Here is a 19,812-nt window from a genome sequence, read left to right as displayed (position 1 = left end):
AAATGACAAAAATGACAAAAATGACAAAAATGACAAAAATGACAAAAATGACAAAAATGACAAAAATGACAAAAATGACAAAAATGACAAAATGACAAAAATGACATAAATTACAATACTAACAAATATTTCAAAATTAACAAAAATTACACAAAAATGTCAAAAATTTCAAAACTAACAAAAATGACAAAAATGACAAAAATGACAAAAATGATAAAAATGACAAAAATGACAAAAATGACAAAAATGACAAAAATGACAAAAATGACAAAAATGACAAAAATGACAAAAATGACAAAAATGACAAAAATGACAAAAATGACAAAAATGACAAAAATGACAAAAATGACAAAAATGACAAAAATGACAAAAATGACAAAAATGACAAAAATGACAAAAATGACAAAAATGACAAAAATGACAAAAATGACAAAAATGACAAAAATGACAAAAATGACAAAAATGACAAAAATGACAAAAATGACAAAAATGACAAAAATGACAAAAATGACAAAAATGACAAAAATGACAAAAATGACAAAAATGACAAAAATGACAAAAATGACAAAAATGACAAAAACGACAAAAATGACAAAAATGACAAAAATGACAAAAATGACAAAAATGACAAAAATGACAAAAATGACAAAAATGACAAAAATGACAAAAATGACAAAAATGACAAAAATGACAAAAATGACAAAAATGACAAAAATAACAAAAATGACAAAAATGACAAAAATGACAAAAATGACAAAAATGACAAAAATGACAAAAATGACAAAAATGACAAAAATGACAAAAATGACAAAAATGACAAAAATGACAAAAATGACAAAAATGACAAAAATGACAAAAATGACAAAAATGACAAAAATGACAAAAATGACAAAAATGACAAAAATGACAAAAATGACAAAAATGACAAAAATGACAAAAATGGCAAAAATGACAAAAATGACAAAAATGACAAAAATGACAAAAATGACAAAAATGACAAAAATGACAAAAATGACAAAAATGACAAAAATGACAAAAATGACAAAAATGACAAAAATGACAAAAATGACAAAAATGACAAAAATGACAAAAATGACAAAATGACAAAAATGACATAAATTACAATACTAACAAATATTTCAAAATTAACAAAAATTACACAAAAATGTCAAAAATTTCAAAACTAACAAAAATGACAAAATTGACAAAAATGTCAAAAAAAAAAATTATAAAATTGAAAAATTTTGTACACATGAATTATCTACCAAAACTAGACAAAACGGTTAAAATTAACAAAAATTTTTGCTCTAATTTGACAAAAGCTTCCATTTTAATCTTACTATCATAAGTAAAAGCTTCACAAACTATCCGAGAAATCACATTAAAATAACCCAAATATGACAGGAAAATAACATAAATTTAAAACTTACAAGATTCAATAAGATTTTACCAAAAATTTAAAATTATTCAAAAATAACATTACAAATTACGCTTAAAACGTTTGAAACATACATCAATACATTTTTTTAAAAGCGCTGCTACCCAAAAACTATAAAAAAATTCGAAATCCCCAAAACAACAAACAAAAACACAAAAACCTGTATAAAATAAAAAAAAATATAAAAATATTCTTTACCATAACTAAAAGAAAGAGAAAAAGCAAAAAAAAACAACGATTAAAGTCTGGACTGGATTTTTGTTGACGATATGATTTATGTGGGACACTCGATGAATTTTTAGTTCGAAATTTTATGTTTGACCTTCAGCGATGAAAAAACCCCATCATCACAAAAACATCATTCACTTTCTTGGAATGTCTCGTGCGTCCATCTCTCTCGCTAGACGGATGAACTTTCGAATCCACATGGCACTGTTTACAAACAACGATGTCAACAGAGAGTTTGCGGTTCCGAAAAATGAACCCTCGTGCGTTTTCTCCCGAGAGGGAAAAACTGTGGAAATTCGATGACATGCGCCTTCGACTGAGGATCAGGATGAAAATTTTCGAATAAGAATGAACGATTCCAGCAGTTCGTCATCAGTTCTCTTATCAACGGCGTGTTGTTAACAACGGTAGTAGTTTTTCTCGTGAACAGCTGAGGTATTGGGAAAAAATTTTCATCCTCCTTCCTTTAAAGGGTTTGGTCCTCAAGTGGTTTTGCAAAATTAAGCTAGTTTAAAGATTTAGAATCGGGTTTTAAGGACAGTAAATGATTAGTTGGTTGCATTAGAGATGGGGAAAAGTGGAATACTCTCAATGTTGCAAGATTTTTAAAGGTTTTGAGGGACATTAATTTTCCTTAAGGAAGATGGGAGGAATTTTTCCATACGGCATTGACAGCTTTTTAGTGTATTTGTCGTCATCGAGGATCAAATAATACCGAATTCGTAACGAATTGACTCGTTTCATCTTCAATCAGCTCTATTTTTTCTACTTTTAGGGCTGAAATTCGGATCGCAGTAGTCCAGCAGGAAAAGTGAAAATTTTTGGAGGCCATCCAGCCTTTTGCAAAAGGATCATCCAAGTGTGCGTGCTCGGAAAATTTGCTGCGTTAGTTGTGTGAGTGGAAGCAACACTTGGTTTCTCATTGTCTCTTCCGAGTGCCCATGGGAGAGTTCTCCTTCTTCTCCACATTCCAATTTTTTTCTTCCGGGCAGCGTGTGATAAGAAATATCGCACATAAACAGCAAGCCTCAGCCACCCAAACGAACCAATAAAAAAAAAATCACACAACCACCCCCAACCAGCTCAATCCCACACCCTTTTCCGTGCAGCCGTTCGCAGAAAAGCTACTAAAATTGCAACAGGTTTGTTTTTGTTTTCATCCGACCCTAGCTGGCTGTCTGTTGTTGATGTGTGTTATGTTTTTGATGTTCACTCCACATCAATCAGAGAATGATGACGCCAAAGTAGGCTGGCTATACTATATGTAGGCTCATATATAGATAACCTAGCTACCTATGCCTATGCCATTACTGGATGCCGTGTGTAGTTGCTATCGTTACACGTTTGCTAGGCCTTAGGTCGTCTGCTCGTCGTGGATGAAAGGTGGTCGTCGCCTACTGCTACTTATTCAAACGGAAAATTGATTACCCTCGGAGGCGGAAACTCATTAGAGCCTGTCGGTTTTCAAATGCTCATTTGCCTGATGTCCATGATGTCATTCATGTATCCTTTCTGAGGACTAACTCATTTTCTTTTCGCTTTTCACCATTTTTCCGCACAATAACCCTTTAGCAATAGAAATTACAGCTATGCCTGAAGTGCTACCACTTTCTGGCATGGCTGACGCCGAGCCGGACCTTTCGACGTTCGAGAACAAAACGGGACTGGCAGAGGACATGAAGTTCCTCGCTTCGATGCCGGAACTGTGCGACGTTACCTTCCTGGTGGGGGAAACGCGGGAGCCGGTTTGTGCCGTCAAGGCGGTGCTGGCAGCACGATCCCGGGTGTTCCAGAAAATGCTCTACCAGGCACCTTCGCCGCAGCGCAAGAAAGATCCACCCCCCAGGGAGAACAAGCTGCGACTGTTTCTCAAACGCTCCTCGGAACCGCTACTCAACTTGCAGAACGCTGCCCAGCAGGTAAATTAATTGATTTTAACTTTAAGTTCACCATCCCATTATTTCTGTGTCTACGTGCCAATCCAATTGGAATGTTTCAAAAGCTTAAGAGTATTGAACATTATGCTGGATACACCCCAATATACTTAGATACATATATAGAATAATGACTGAAACTTTGTTATACATTTTGTACATAGACAACAATCTTCCATCAGGTAACGCTTTTGTCCCAAAAAAAAACGCATTTTGCTAACGTATAAATATTATCATAAATTCATAAACTTATTGAAAAAATTAAATTTTGAATACATACCTAATTTTCCCTTTTGCTAATTTCTTTCACAACGAAGAGTAAATAATGAAAAAAAAAAAATAATTGAAATACATAAGAAGGACAACTTATTGCTAATATATATACAGCTTCATTCCATATTTGAAAAAACCCAAAGACTAATTATTTTACTAGTAACTTGCTAGCATCCTCAGTGGGTTATCTATACTGAGGATGTTAGCAATATTGTGTCTGAATAAAAACGAAGTCTTCAACTACCTCCATTCGTAGTTTTATTCAGAGGTTCAGAGGTTTTCCTAACCTTTTTTTTTAATATTTTAAACCTTGGTTTTGGCAATTGAAGGAAAGAAGCAAAGTAGTAAAGAGCACGAAGATAAATGGCCATAAGTTGCTACCTTATGGAACATCGAACGGCATTTCGAACACAGTTCAATGAATTCTAAGAATGTTTTGTTGCAGTGTGAATCAGTGTAATTAAAGCGGTTTTCCAAAGGCTTGGAAAAGCATCTTCTGAAATTGCCTAACGTCGCATTTAGTTAGGCAGAAATTTGAAGTTTGGATCTTAGTAGTCAAACTGAAGTCACGTATCTATGTATGATACTAATCCACCATGGGTGCACGGATTCGCCGCAGTTTTGCCTAACCAAGTGTTCACAAACATTCTTCAAATATTATAATCCGGTATATCCCAATGTCGCGAAAATCATACCTGGTACCATGACTTCGTCTGAACTGTTATGTAGTAAATGTATTGGGTGTCTCTGTCAGCATTCTTGGGAGAACGAATCAATCAGGTACACAACCAGTTGAAAATGGATATCATTTTCAGTGTTATTCATTTACTACAGGTATTCCGGCATCCGTGGGTGATTGATAACTGATTGAACATTCTTAAATATGCAATTAATTAACAATAATCAAAACATCTCAGCTCATGTTATGTAATATATACATGAACAAAATTTAGTAACAATCTGACAGGTGGCTTTTGAGAAAATACAGAAGCTCATTGGTATTTTTTTTTGCATCCTGAAAAATCCAGAAAAGTCCCAGTGGGAGACCCAAAAACAGATGGAAATCAACTATTCGACCAAAGTTCACATGGTTAATTGTTTAAGAAGTCTAAGAGGATCTAACAGTGAACTATGATTTGAATAAAAGTAAAGGGAAGAGATGAAAAAAAAATTCCGTCTGGTTCGTCCAGATAACTTTTAAAAAGGCCTGACTTAATTTCTAGCAAGGTAAAAAAGCTGCTCACTGGTTAAATAAACAAAATACGGTGGTCAAATAGTGCGCAAAATATTTGGATCGCTTGTGTTGGAATATTTTACAAACGAAACCTTTAGCGGGTACCTGGCAGGTTTCCAGCCGTTGATAAGTCTCGCCTGGATATTCCGGTGATAAACAAGAAGAAGAAAATATGAAAAATCAGTTAGTCAATATTTCATAACGATTGACACGATGAATGGATAAATGTACAAAGAAGACTCCTCTGCAAATGCGACCATTTTCCCTCAATGAAATAAAATAAAATAATAAAATCCACAAAGTTTACTTATACTCTGTTTCGGTTGTATCTGGAATCATGCCATTACGCGAAAACTGTGGTGGAGCGGAAAAAGTCAAATATATTGTTTTTGACCCGAAAAAGAGCAATAGGCTAAAATTGTTATAACTTCAACATTATTGAAAGTTTTGAGTGTTTTCAAAGTTTAAGCTTAAAAAAACAGAAAACGTAATCATAAATATCTAATATTTGGAGAATAGGTGGTTCTTAATATGCACGTTGTGGTGCACGTTCTGTGAAAAAAAAATTTATATCTTCTTCATTGAACGCTACCTCAAAACCTTTGAGAAGAAGTCACCAAAAACTGAACATGAGAACATTACGATACTAGACAGCGTCACTGAAAATTTCATCAATTTCCGTTCATTTTTTGTTTATTTGTGAAACTTTACCAACGTTTTGGCATTCGTGTCAACTAATGTCCAAAGCTCCGAAGCTCGGAAGCAAAACTTGTAGGCCACCAGATCATTAACTGCGCCACACAAATAGGTTGCATTTTTTTCGAATATACCTATTTCTTAAAGCAACTCATCATGAAAAAAATTAGTGAAACATATTTAGAGCTGTCATAGGCTTTCTTGCACCGAAAAAAAAACGCACAACGGTAGCTCCCTGGCATTTGGCCTCCTTTCATGGTAGTCCTTTGTCTTCTGAAGCAAACAGGAAAGGGAATGGATTTTCAAAGATTTTTTTTTATTTGGATGGATTTTAACTTCTAAAACTAATTCATCCAGAGTTGTATTTTGCTTACTACCTGCCTGAAGGAAACGGGAATGGGAATGGATTCCCATTGAAAGCCGGGCAGCTTGGCCGGTGGATAGAAATAAGGGAATGTTTTTTTTTTTGCTTTTGCTACATTCACATGCACAGCGTTCGGTTCGCTGGCTGCCTGGTGTTGGCCGGTATTTATTTCCATCCTCCTTCGCACGCTTGAGAAAATTGCAAAAAAGGATTGAAAACTTAGACATAACGTGAAATTAATGTGTCAATTATATGGAAGTACAGAAGTTGCTACAAAGCACCCATAGAATGGATGTGAGGCAACAAAAGCTTAGTTTACATGAAAAATCACGTATATATATAATTTCAAAGCTATTTAGCGTGCATAAATACAATGCAAACTTTCTTCACTTCAAGGCTACCTGAAAAAAAAACACATAAATATTTGCCACCCTGAAATCTATGTGAATTTCAAGTAGCAAACAAAGTTCACGTAGCATTTGTGTCATTTTCATATGAATTGTTGGTGAATTTCACTCGAAGCATACATATGAAAATAATGTACATCCAATATAAGTAGGGATTCGTTATGCTACGTTCAATCTACGTGTGTTTTAATCGAAACTTTTAAGTATAGAATGTTTTGACTTTGCCATTTTTTAACTTTCTCTATAACTTAGGGTATTATCTAACTAACTTACAACATTGTCGTAAAATCTACATTTGCTGCTCCTCTTTAGCGGCCTGGTCGTCCTAACTGCAGAATTCCAAATTCACACAACAAAATGTTGATTATTTATAAAAAATCAACCATAACAGCCGGGTGTTTGCTGTCGTGAGTGGGTTCGTCCCACTTAAACCACCTTGGGCTTCGTGTGCCAGATGTGCCTCTTGGTTTCACCCTATGATACTACATCAACGGGTAGGCTGTGTTCATGCACTTATACATCTTACCCTTTTCCTTTTCCTCTTCTCATTTTTGATCTTTCTCCTCTATCTTCTTTCTCCTTTATCCTTTTTCTCCTTTTCCTCCTTCTTCTTTCCCTTTTTCTCCTTTTCCTCCAACTCCAACTTGGAACAGAATGGTACAGAAGACCCCGAGACGTGTTAGGTAACGTTTTCAAAGTAACTCGCACCCGTCACAGCATCCACTCTCGTAGAACTTCTAACCACCAAGGCATTGTCGATTGAGAAACTACCAAGCTAGAATCTCGTTATGACCATCCGAGGTATCTCCGCTTCCTTTTGCTGCAGGAAAGATTGTAGCTGAGTACGTTAGACCTTTTAAGTCCCATCACACGTATGAGTTCAGATAAAGTCCTTAGATCGCGTTGCTTTTGAATTGTGGTGTCATACGAGGCCCTAGGCTTTGTTGCGTAGCAACAAATGCTCCCGAAGCTTATTGGCAATATCGTTAGTAGTTTTAGTGAAACTCTTTGAGGATCTAGATTTACTCAGTGTAAGCGACGCTTCTTGACCTAATATCGAGAGGGCGTCCTTAAAGCGCAATGGCTAACTAAGGGATGGTCGACTACGACCACCAAAAAATGCTTAAACTACTCGCGCGTCTTTTTTGCATTGTCTGGGCATTGGGTTTGAGGAAAACCTCAGAAGAAGGGCGGTGGGAAAAGTTTTCCTGAAAGCTGGCAAGACATGAGCCAGCTCTCTATCCCTGGAACCTTTTTAAGAGTCGGATGTTGCTAAAGAGTCATTGCTATATAGAGTTGTAACGGAAGTAGAAAATCGCCGAGGTTTGGAATTGTCGCCGTAGTACATTGCGAGTTGAAAATCGATAGCCTTCGTAATAGTATCGGAAGTCGACGGAAGTGTGGTGATTCAAAACTAACCCCTGTCTGACTGAAGAGGCAATCCGACGGCCTATGTTTGGACACCCGGAAGACGTAGTTGGCAATTCGTTGGTAAGTCGTTGTACTTTATTGAATCCTTTGAGATCTTTGGGATTGAAATGCGCTTGCATTGATTTTCAAAGAGCCGACCTATATTCCCAACCATATGCCAGTTTGCTTCTTCCCTCAGTAGAGCGTGAAAACAAATTGTCCCCCCCCTGGGGTAAGAGTCCGGGCAAAGTATCTTGGCTGCTAGCACATCTGCATTCGCAGATGGCGCAAAAGTGCTGGTAGTAATATTCGCGACTATTGAGATTAAAGAGGTAAAATATCCACTACGTAACAGCTTGTCAAGTTTGGTTGACTATTTCGCTCTCTCCGTCCATCAGCTTTCCTGATTCGAATGAGATCGCGCATGATTCGCGAGATTTCGTCGACTATAGCACGCCAAGGCTGTTCGTCGCGACACATTTCACTCACAACATGTTTAGCGTTCAAGTTTTGAAGTTGTTGAAGCCTGGAAACGAACCTGGGTCTGAAAAAGATAGCATGTCCTGCCGATTCCTCCGTATTTATGCATTCCGAGCAATAAGGCGAGCTGATAAGTTTAAACCGATGAAGGTATTGCTTAAAGCACCCATAACCCGAAATAAACTGCGTCAGGTAGAAGTTAAACTCTCTATACTTCCGATTTATCCGGCCTGAAGGTCGCATCTGCTGATATGGTCCTGTATGCACAGGAAACTCGTATGACTATCAGCCGATGCTCCGTAATTTGGATCTGTTGCGATCTACCTCTGTGGCGGAGCTCCAAGCCGCTCTTCTATATCGTAGTTTCGAAAGTGCCACGCTCGCATGGAGATGTCTCTTGCTACTCTTTGGACCATGGTATTTCAGCTGCTGTTTCGAAGATGTTGTGTGTCCTCCAACAGTAATCCCCATGTGCGGCACAACTCTTTTATTGGTCACGAGCAGAACTTCGATTTTATGGTGAACTATCTGAAGCTTAACTCCGTCAATTCAGATGACAACCCCTCTCTACGGACACCGTTACAAGGTCTTCTACCTCCTCGATTATTTCGCCGGTTATCATGAGCACGATATCGTCAGCAAATCCGGCTATCTGCACGCCTGCTGTTAGTTTCAGGGTTAACACCTCATTATACGTGGCATTCTAAAACACAGGTCCGAGTATGGAACCCTGTGGAACACCCGCTGTCAGAGCAATAGATCGTAACCCAGTTTCGGTTTCGTACGTCAGGACTCGATTTTCGAAGAAGCTTCCTATTATCCTGCAGAGGGTATTTGGAACACGCATCCTGTGAAGCGCTTTGGCAATAGCTTTCCAGCTGGCATTGTTGAAGGCATTCTTAACATCGATCGTCACAATGGCGCAGTGACGAACGCTTCCGAATACGTCTTTTCATGATAGATCACTGCATTTTCAGTTAAAATTTACTCATTTAAACATTACATGAAAATTTGGAAAAAAAAGTTGTGAATGAGTTTTCAACCAAAACAAAGTTTTTGAGGCGCTCAGATTAAAAAAATCGTTTCAATTTAATGGGCACAGCAAACTGAAAATTATAGATTGCCTAATTTTTTTTCAAAGTTCAATTCAGTGAGTAAATACTTATTTATGCTATGCTAGTTTTGAAAAGTGGATTTTTTCGGCACGAGTCTGAAATTTGTCCAACGAGTGTCGAGTGCTGAAAAAATCTAGTTTTACAAATTTACGCAAAATTTTATGCAAGTTCAAAAAATTCACATGAAAGTCCATTTATTACCCTGCAAGAATCGGGCTTGTGATATAGCTCAGTTGGCAAGTCAGTTGCTTTTCGAGCCGATGTCCGTGAGTTCGAGCCCAAGAGTAAACATCGATTACAGTTGTACCGGATAAGTTTTTCAATGACTGTCAGCCAACTGCATCGTTGATATAAGTCGCGAATAACATAGTGATGTTAAAACGACTATCAGCGAAACAAAAAAAAAAAAAACACTGCAAGAATCGCATCTTGAAAATAAACAGCATATATTATACTTTTGCAAGAAAAATAAGGTTCGAAAAGTTGAATTTTCAGCAATGAATTGCATAAAATATGTTTTATGCAATTCAGTGTAGAGAAGTGATCATTTCGACACTGAAAACAGTATTGATATGTCCTACTTTTCAGCACTAAATCAAGTGTCGAAAAGAACATTCCACGACCCACTTGATCATAAATTGGGAATATTTCGAATTTGCATAAAATTTTGTATGCAACTCGTTGCAAAACAAGATTTTTTCAGCCCACGACGCTATTATCCAACTCAGCATGCCTCATTGAATAAATGAACGATCTCAATCTGATATTTGTGAGGTTTTAATAATCCAAACTATTGAGTTCTAAATATGTAAGTTTCTGGCTAATGAACATGAATTATCAATACATCAATATGAGATTCAAATTACATTTTTTTTGTGAAAAAATAGATCTCTGGTGTTTTTTCCATGAAAATAGATTGTTCTGGAACGAGCAGATGAAATTGAACCATCCTATTGAACCAAAAGGGCCCAGTAGTACATCGCCATGCTGCTAGCTTTAACGGCAGCTATGCGCGCCAAAATACATCAGGCGTCATCGGTTCCGAAGACGATTAACACAGGGTCGAACCAAAGTTGGTCCTTGGATCGATCTGTTTTCTCGACCAGCCACCAGAAGCAAAGGTTCACCTCATTAGAGGCCAAGATTGGCCACTGTAAGTGCCCAGAATGGGCGAGTCAGAGGCCATAAGGGCCAAAAGTATTGTGTGTCAGAAGTCCTCCTAGTTTGTAAAATAGTTGTTAGTTAATACAGTCCACTATTTGTATCGTTTGTTTGAATTAGTGAGTTTTATTCCTTCGAGAAATATATGATACAATTGCTGTATCCATCATGGGTTATCCTGAACATAGATTCAGTATTCACAATGAAAAAAATTTCCAAATAAGTTTAATGCTATTTTCGGATGCCTAGACGTAAATTATATACAGGTGAATCAATATGAACCAAAAACTTCTTGACAAACATTTTCTAAACACCTTTGTAAACAACTTTCGTTCCTTTTTATATCACTCTGTAGAAAAAAACATCTTATTTAAACATTTATTGAAAAAAGTAAGACTACGTTAATTCATAACATGAATCGCTTAATTCCTCGTGGGTACCATGCAGCGTTTAAGATACTTTCTGAAAGTATTACAGATTTTTGCCTTTAGCGTTATAAACGATAAGATTTTCACTTGCATGACGAAAATGATCTAAAAACCAATCATCCCTCCCATTATTGTTTGTTTCGAAACGGTTAAACAGCGAAGCGGCTTCAACCAGCAGTTAGCGCCAATCGCTGAGGTAAACAACTCAACTTTTAGAAACTCAAACCAAGAAATCTTTTATATGATTGATAATTTTTGGTATTCTAGATACTTACGTACTTTTTCTCTCATTGCTAGCATTGAAAGCACTTCCATTCGAGTTTGATAACTTACATAAATACATTTCTTTTAGTTCTCACTGTCTTTGACTTGTACTCACAACGTGTGCTCTCGGTCTCTTCGTTTTTATTAGCGAATTATTGATTGATCATCATCTTCGGTGTGAACATCTTCGCCTCTGCTATCTTATGCACGAAAACTTTTATTGGTTGAGATAAGATCTCCGAACAAAAAATGCAAAACTATTACTTGATGTGAAGAAACATTTAAGAAGTTATCGTGTGTTTTTACTCAGTGTAAGCGTGTTGAAATTTTTAATAAACTTGAACATACTGATTCACAAATTCTAACAGACAGGTTTCTGATTGACAAAATCAACAAACTTTTGCATGTGCTTGTGATATGATTGAGTTTAATTATCCGGTAAGGGATTAAGCAGGAAAATTTATTTGTTTGTCTTATAGTTTTTTTTTAGTTGAAAAATCACTGATTATAACTGGTATATGAGTGTTTTCAATAATAAATTGAAAAGGTATTTAGAATGCCTTTGCAATATCTGACTGTTGTATTCAACGAAAAGTCTAAAAAGTCTAGTTTGTTCGAACAGGAATTTTTTAGCTCTTCAGGGAAACTTTGGACAGATAAAAATCTCATGTTCGAACTTCTTAAAAAATTCACTAGGACTTTTTAACCACTCTGAAGTAAATGTGTGTCCCTATGCATGCTGTGGAATCTTATCTAACTTTGATCTTGATCAATTGGCATCTATACTGTTCAAATTGACAGTAGTTTGGCTTTCTAGTGGTTATCACGACTGCAAATCTTAATCTTCTGAGTAATTTTGGTAGACGAGTAATTTGTGGTAGGTTCTCAAGGCCTTACTTTGGTCATATGGGAAGTTTTTTGGTCATCTCCCCAATCGTTCATATTCTGGATGATCAGTCTCAAATGGATTTCTTTTTTTTGGACGCAGCCTCCCGGTCAGCAGCATCAAACCTTGATCATCGAAGAGTTTGAACCGGATGTGTTCCGGCAGCTGATCGAGTATATTCATACGGGTTGTGTCACACTGCAGCCAAGGACTCTGCTTGGAGTCATGAATGCCGCCGATTACTATGGACTCGAAGAGCTAAGACGAGCCTGTGGTGGGTTCGTGCAGTGTTGCATCAATGTAGACACGGTCTGTGCACTGCTGGCATCGGCCGAACGTTACATCCAGTACAAGTGTACCAAGAGCTTGGTGCAGAAGGTAAGAAGAGAATACAATTTTTTAAAATGAATTCTTAAGACCTTTGACGCACGACACGTTTTTTTCTTAGAGAAGTTCAATATCGAGTATCGTGCTTACATTCTTGTTTATCATCAAAAGTAAACACGTTACTCGATTGTAAATTATTCTCGAAAATTATCGCGATTGTTTCCTTTCTTCAAACTATCAGCTCACAACTATTCTCCTTTACTGTTTGATTATGAACAATTGAAATCTGACATAGCATTAAACAATATATGAACTTGACTTTATCCAAAACTAGGTGCTGGAGTTTGTGGACGAGCATGGAAACGATGTTCTGAATCTTGGTAGTTTTACACTGCTACCTCAGCATGTGGTCCGTTTGATCTTGGCCCGAGAAGAGCTGAGGGCCGATGAGTTTACCAAATTTCAGGCGGCTTTGATGTGGAGCAAAAAGTACTGTGACTCTAATCAGAATCCTCCGCTGAAGGAAGTCATCGGAAGTTTCCTAGAATTCATACAATTCCACAAGATTCCGGCAAATGTACTGATGCGTGAGGTTCATCCCTTAGGCTTGGTACCCTACTCGATCATCATGAACGCGCTAGCTTTTCAGGTAAGACTAACGGCCGTTGTGTATTGGTTTTGGTTATTTTTCAGTTGTTTCATTTTGTTGCAGGCAGACCCAACAAGTGTGGACCCCGGAAAGCTCTCCCCCAACTCCAGTCGAGTAAGGAGGGCACGTCAGTCACATGGTCGTTCAATGTCCGTACAAAGCTCGTTGGATCCGTATGGATCAAATACTACGCTTAGTTCTAGTGGCAGCAGTGATCCAGCTAGTGGACCTCCTCATAGTAACTAACAAAGGCTAAACGGCCCCTCCTCTCCAAATCCAGAGTCATCCAAGTCCCACCACTCGAAACATCTCCCGAAGATACGCAAGGCCAAATCCCAGAGTTTCCGCACCCGTCGCAGTCCATCCGAGCGTAAAAGTCACGGAACCTCACCATCTCCCTGGACCTTCAATGCAGATCAACGCAGAAGCCCAGTTAATAGTTTGCAGCATCAAATCCAACAGCACATACCCAAATCGCCAGGTAGCGCGTCAGCCCATCTGGAGCATCGCAGCTCGATAAGTTCGCAGAAGAGTCCCGCACTGTCTCGCCAGGGTACTCTGCGATCATCACATCGCAGAAAAAGCAGCTTGGGTGCTTCACTGAACTTGAATCAGGGACGACGCAGCCCTATCAACATGATGAATGATCGATCACCTCAGGGCCGTAAGAGTCCCAACTTCCTCATCACTGACCAAATGTATGCTCAAAGTTTCCAGGTCCACTTGGACCGCAAATCTCCTACAGCAATGTCTTTTTCGGGTAGACGAAGTCCTTCTGGTCTCCGTAGTCCATCCGGCTTACGTAGTCCATCGGGTTTGCGTAGCCCTTCTGGTTTCCGAAGTCCCTCGGGACATCGCTCGCCCTCGGGTATGTGTAGTCCTTCTGGACATCGTAGCCCACTGGGTTTCAACCTACAGTCTGAATATTCTAACATGCTACAGAGTCAGACAGATCGCTTTAGTCCCAACTCGCTCAGTAGCCATTCTGCTCAGGATCGTCGTAGCCCAACGACTCATTTACCACCGGAGCGTAGCCGTAGTCCGATTGGTTTTCACTCCCGCTACGGTTCGAGTTTCTACGGAGACAGATCACCTCGTACTAGTCCCACCACCCACACCAGCATTCCTCCGATAACCATCTCCAATCCGTCGGAAACGTATGAAATTGTTCAGAAATCGATGGACTCTGCACGCAGCCCGATGAAGCCGGATATGCCTGGAATCCTACCAATGTCTACCTCTTCTCAAAAGACTCCAACGGGAGCCACCACACCAGGTTCGGCCTGCTCAAGTACAGCTCCCGAAAAGAAAGAGAAAACGAGCGTCATGAAAGAGATACTTGCGTTTGTGAGGAAACCATCGAAAAAGGTGTCAACTCGAACGAGCAAGTTTGCTGCGGCATTCTCGAGAGCTGAATCTAATACCGGAGCTCCCCTCATACGGCAGAGTACCTTCTCCAGTATCCAAAATTCCTCAAGTTGCGCTGGCCGTAACGCCATCACTAAACAGATGTCGGAAATTGGATTTGAACCGATTATGTCCTCACTAAAGTTGAAGAGCTATGGTTCAAAAATGTCTCTGAAATCGTTGCGAAAGTTTAGTGAAAAGAAGGAGAAGAAATCAAGCGGAGACGAGATCAGCGATGTTGAAACAAGTGACGGTGGAAAGGCGGAGTTCAGCAATACTGTGGACGTTCCGTTTGAGCTTGAAAATGTTAAATTTGAAAAAGTTGGCGATTCCTATATCAAGCATGATCAGATCAAAGAGGAGGACAGTCCACGAGAGTCTCAAGAATACGAGGAACCAGATTGTGGAAGTTTAAGAGTTACAACGGTGAGTGAAATCAAGAAGTCGTTGGAAGCACTTTTTACACGTCAGGAACCGATTGACGAGGCAGCTGAAGATCTTCGAAAGGATTCGGAGACAATGCAATGTCCGACGTTTGAAATCGAGCCACCATCAAGAAGGGCTTCCTTCGACCCACCACGGTCTCCGTTCCTGGAGAACTTAAGAAGCTTAAGTGATACGGATCACGAAGGGACTCACCATAGCCGGCTGGATTCCGGAGGTGATAGCTTCGAGTTGGTGGAAACCACCGATCGTCGTGGAGAAAGTAGCGTCAGTGATCGCCACTCTTCAATGGACACAAGCTTCGACATCAGCCGGTACCATTCCACTAGCTATGAAGATCAAAACTCTAGTTTTGAGCTGGTTGAGCTAGACAACTCTCAGCGGACTTCCGCAAAGGATGATAAAGTGTATCAGTTCGATATCCGTAAATCATCAATTGAGTTGGTGGATGCTGAAACTTTTCAGAAGCCTTGTCCCAGTGGAAGAAAGTCGTCGTTAGAGACACATTTCGATCTAGCTGAGGGATATCAACCCACAAGTCCGAGAAGTGCGTTCACAGTGATTCCGAAAGCGCGAAAACAGATTTCGGAACCAGGCCGCAATCGTGATCATTATTCTAAAGCAACTCCCGGAACCAGTGGCATGAAGACCCACCACTCGGCACCGCATCGGGCCAAATCGCCTCTATCCAACCAAACATCCTCAAACTTTAGCTCCCGAGATAGCTACGACTCAATCTTCGAATCGCTGCCGCACTGCGATTCACGAAGTCCGTACTCTGAACGTGGCGACTCGAAGCAACACTTTCCACTGCCTCGAAAATCATCCAACGAATCTTCCTCGCGCTTCCTCTGTACTGACAAACGCTGTGCCTCAATCTTTGAACCCCGCCCTGCCCGCCTTTCCTCGACCCACCTCGATACCTCCAGTGGGAGCGAATTCGAGCCACCGTCTCCGAGACGTGCGGCCAGCGCCTCCCCGAAGCATACCTTCACCTTCCGGATCGTGCTGAAGAAGGTGGACAGCTCACCGGATGCCATTTGCCCGTCAGCCGAGCGCAGGAGCCGCGAAAAGGTCGACAAGAACAAACGGCGCGACAGCCGACGCAAGAAGCTGCTCGAAATTGGCAAAAGTTTCTAAGAAGCTGCTAGTCAGGTAGTAGGCGTTGGTTTTTTTGCAGCCGGAGAAAATTAGTGAAAGCGAAGCTAGTGACAAGAAGAGTCATGGACTGTTGGAGCGCTTCAAGCTTCCAATGATTGCTATGATTGATTGCTCTACAGTCGTTTCAAATATTTTAAATATTTTCCATGTATTATGTAAACGTGTCAATATTTATTCAACAAGTTAATTGAGAAAAAAAATTTTTGAAAATTTTTCAAATTTCCCACCGTATTAAAAAAAACTGGTACTCAATTGAGAAGTTGAGTTATAATTCCTGTCTTGAAGTTCACTCAAACCTTCCTAATGGTCGTTGAGTTTTTTCCTCAATGTAGTCGATAAATTATTTCCAAACAGAATTTTAATACAAAATCACTCCACTGAATCATTCCCAAGAAAAAAAGAGTTACGTCATAAAAGGGAAACTTTCGGTAAATATTTAAATTTTTAAAATTTTGAAGAAATTCATTCCAGAAACATATGAAATATGAAAAAAAAAATTAAATAATCGTCAAAATTAACGAATTCCAATAAAAAAAAATCAATAATAAAAATTTCAAATTTTATCCCTGCACTTACAAATCACCACAACGGAAATATAAAACCTTACGAAAAACAACAAAAGTGTTCAAATATATACACAAACATGCAGATAAAAGACAACAGAATCAATACATAAACTAGAATCAATCGTAATATTGTTACAATTTCTATCGTCCTTAGCACAGTTTGTCTACAGTAACTTTACATTTTGAACTCAGTCAGCACAATATTGCAGTTTGAAAAGGAAATAATAATCTACGAAAGGCTGTTACGTCATACAATATGAAGAATATAAACGGGATACGGAAAGTTTATGAAACATCCAAAGTATGCATGGATTGAATCCTTTATAATAATGAACCCTTTATGATAACTAATGTTGAGTCCTATTGTTCACCGACACACTCTAGCAAATAGGGGATGATCAAAATCATATTCTACTGCAACAAAAAAAAACTTTATCGTGTTATTGAGCCGACAAAATATAGCCTCATTTCAAATTCGAAGTTTTTGCGTAATTTTAAATGGTCTTTTTAAGCAGAACACGAAGGGATCGCCAAAATTAAAAATAAAAGACGTAATCTACGATGGAATCCAAAAAAAAAAATCGACAAAAACGGGCTGGAAACAGAGAGGTAGGGGATCAAAAATTACTCAAATCATTGCTTAACTTCAAGGAACAGAAATAAAGAAATAGCGGCTGAAAAGCCAAGCCAAAGTTCTTTTCCACATACAATTTCCTTCTAATTATTACAATCTGTACCCATAATTGTAAACGGTATTTAATCAATGTCAACCCCCAGGAAACTTTATCTGAAAAAAAATCTAACGGTAACTTTATAATATGCAAATCATAATTGTCTTCTGTGTCTATGGGAATGTTAACTAAAGTAAGACCCAAACCCCCAGAAAACGATCTACTTCCCACCAATAATCTCGGCAAAACTTTGCTCCCCTAAACAGCCGTTATCCAGCCAAGTTGTGCCAAACAATCTCATTAATCGCGGTGTGTTGAAATCGGAAATATAACCTGAAAGATTTAATTTTACTTTAATAAAAAAAAAGAAGATCCAATGTTTATTCCATCGATCAATCGACGGCCAAATTGAAAAAAAACCATGTTTAAGAAACGACAAAATCAAACCCAAACAGCTCTCTCAAATAAACTGGAAATGATGATAATCATATATGTGAATGTTGAATGATATAATTCTTATTTACCCCATTGAGACAGAATACTAAAAAAAAAGTTAAGCTAATTCTAGAAGAGAAATAAAACAAAACCCAAAACTTTAAGTGGCTCAGTGTTACCAGGAGCAGAAAATAAGTCAAACGATAAGAAAATACAGAAGCAAATTCCAAAACTCAACGTGAAAACGGGAAAACTCTGAAACTGGAGAGACATTATATATTGAAAATCAAGAATTTAAAACAAATATATATACAATACAATATAACATTCCACACTCACACACATCCATTATTCGGTGTATGTTGGTTGAAAAAAAAAAAACGAATGTTCTTACTGATATGAGAAACTTTCCTGGTACGAAGGCTTGGAAATATCACTTTTATTGTAATTGAAATGATTGTGTTTTTGCTTGGTTACCTATTCGATTTTTTTCAGTAGCTTAATCAACAGGATCAGTTATTTGAAAGTCTGGTTTAGTAATGTAGCAAATAAAAAGGCGTACAGAATAAGTTTTCGATTGAAGTTTATTTCTACAAATTTTTGTTTCTTTATTTATTTGAAAAAAAAAGAACTTTTTTTTTAAAATTTGTTTGACAAAAAACCAATTAAAGACGGATTTTAAGGATGTAAAAAAACAGATTTGTTTTTATTTTGCTTATTATTGTTCTTATTTCCATGAGTTAAAATATTCGATAGTGCTACCCCATTTCTTCTTCAATTCTTGCCTATTGGACTTAGAGAAATCACGGAACTGGTTCATACATTCGGTAGTAGTTGACGATTTTTAATGATTCTGGAACAAAATGAACAATCGTTTGTTGTGGAATGAAAAGGAACACTGCAGACTGGAAGTGGGTTTTTTTTCTCGTTTTTTAGGAATTTGAAACTTAAAAAACTTGTTAGACTTTTTTTTTTTTTTGAGCAGGGAAAAGCCCCCGGGAGTTGATTTTTGTTCAGAACCATTCTCCCGAAGGCATAAAACCTTTTTTTTTTTCAACGTTTTTCATAGTTTACAATTTTTGCTATTACATTTTTTCAACACCATTTGATATATTTTTGTTATTGTTCATTTGCAGCTGGAGGCGGTGGGCGATGGGCGGTGGTTTTGTGGAGGTGGCTATGTGGTGGCGGTGTCTGGCGGAGAAGAAGAAAAAAAATGATACGGTGGCAATTAGTGGCGGATGTGTCTGAAGTGAGGAACTTGTCTTCTCTTTCAAGCCTCCAGTGAGATTAATCTCTGTTAAGGAGGCTTTGATGGACTGTTCTACTGCAGGTTCAACGATCTAGTTTGTTTTGCTTTCACTTATGTTAAATAGTTTTCTAAATTGGCTTTAAGGTGGATTTTTAATTGCTGCTTGAAACTTTGTTTGTTACTGATGATTTTCAAGTGTGGAGGCAGATTGTTATATTTCATTTTACTGAAATATGCGGGGGATCTCTTCATTTTTTCAGTGTTTACTCTTCTCAGAGTCAGGTTTCCTCTGGACCTTGTAGGAAATCGATGATTCTGTTGCTGGCGCTGAATTTGTTGATTGTGGTGGAAAAACGGATGGTGCAATATACTGTGGATTTGTACGACACTCTGCAGTTCTCTTAGGGCAGCTATTGGCAGAACTGACGCCGGGGCTGCTTCAAAAAGGTTGATTGTTGGGAAAAGTCTGGGTTTCTTGAACACTCCTTTGAGACAACGGTTTTGTAAAGCTTGGAGAGGTTTTATGTCTCGTTTTCTCGCCGCTCCCCAAACGGAGACCATGTATTGCAACTTAGATTGCAC

At 38.3% G+C, this 19,812-nt stretch overlaps 1 protein-coding gene across 3 annotated transcripts; it reads left to right on the top strand.

Annotated features, from left to right (window-relative positions):
* The first annotated feature begins 2,039 nt into the window (after positions 1 to 2,039).
* On the top strand, positions 2,040 to 18,316 carry LOC129743858 (serine-enriched protein). Of its 3 annotated transcripts, none has more exons than XM_055736070.1 (7): positions 2,040 to 2,101; positions 2,442 to 2,808; positions 3,239 to 3,585; positions 12,421 to 12,696; positions 12,980 to 13,294; positions 13,358 to 13,408; positions 13,577 to 18,316. In XM_055736070.1, the coding sequence occupies exons 3-7, from the start codon at positions 3,256 to 3,258 to the stop codon at positions 16,283 to 16,285; spliced, it is 3,681 nt and encodes a 1,226-aa protein (XP_055592045.1). In that variant the 5' UTR covers positions 2,040 to 2,101; positions 2,442 to 2,808; positions 3,239 to 3,255; the 3' UTR covers positions 16,286 to 18,316. The 3 variants fall into 3 exon arrangements, with proteins under 3 accessions (XP_055592045.1, XP_055592044.1, XP_055592043.1); XM_055736069.1 differs by adding an exon at positions 11,326 to 11,364 and having other exon boundaries at positions 2,442 to 2,560; positions 13,358 to 13,697; XM_055736068.1 differs by adding an exon at positions 11,326 to 11,364 and having other exon boundaries at positions 13,358 to 13,697.
* The last annotated feature ends 1,496 nt before the right edge of the window (positions 18,317 to 19,812 follow it).

This window comes from Uranotaenia lowii, chromosome 2, assembly GCF_029784155.1.
Source record: "Uranotaenia lowii strain MFRU-FL chromosome 2, ASM2978415v1, whole genome shotgun sequence".
In the NCBI taxonomy this organism is placed as follows: domain Eukaryota; kingdom Metazoa; phylum Arthropoda; class Insecta; order Diptera; family Culicidae; genus Uranotaenia; species Uranotaenia lowii.
This window is presented reverse-complemented; position numbering and strand designations above follow the sequence as displayed.

Excerpts from the sequence above, each read along its gene's own strand:
- LOC129743858 (XM_055736070.1), top strand. The coding sequence starts at position 3,256 with ATGCCTGAAGTGCTACCACTTTCTGGCATGGCTGACGCCGAGCCGGAC. Across the intron at positions 13,295-13,357 it reads TGAACGCGCTAGCTTTTCAG|GCAGACCCAACAAGTGTGGA; the intron begins GTAAGACTAACG and ends ATTTTGTTGCAG. Across the intron at positions 13,409-13,576 it reads TCTCCCCCAACTCCAGTCGA|TCATCCAAGTCCCACCACTC; the intron begins GTAAGGAGGGCA and ends CCAAATCCAGAG.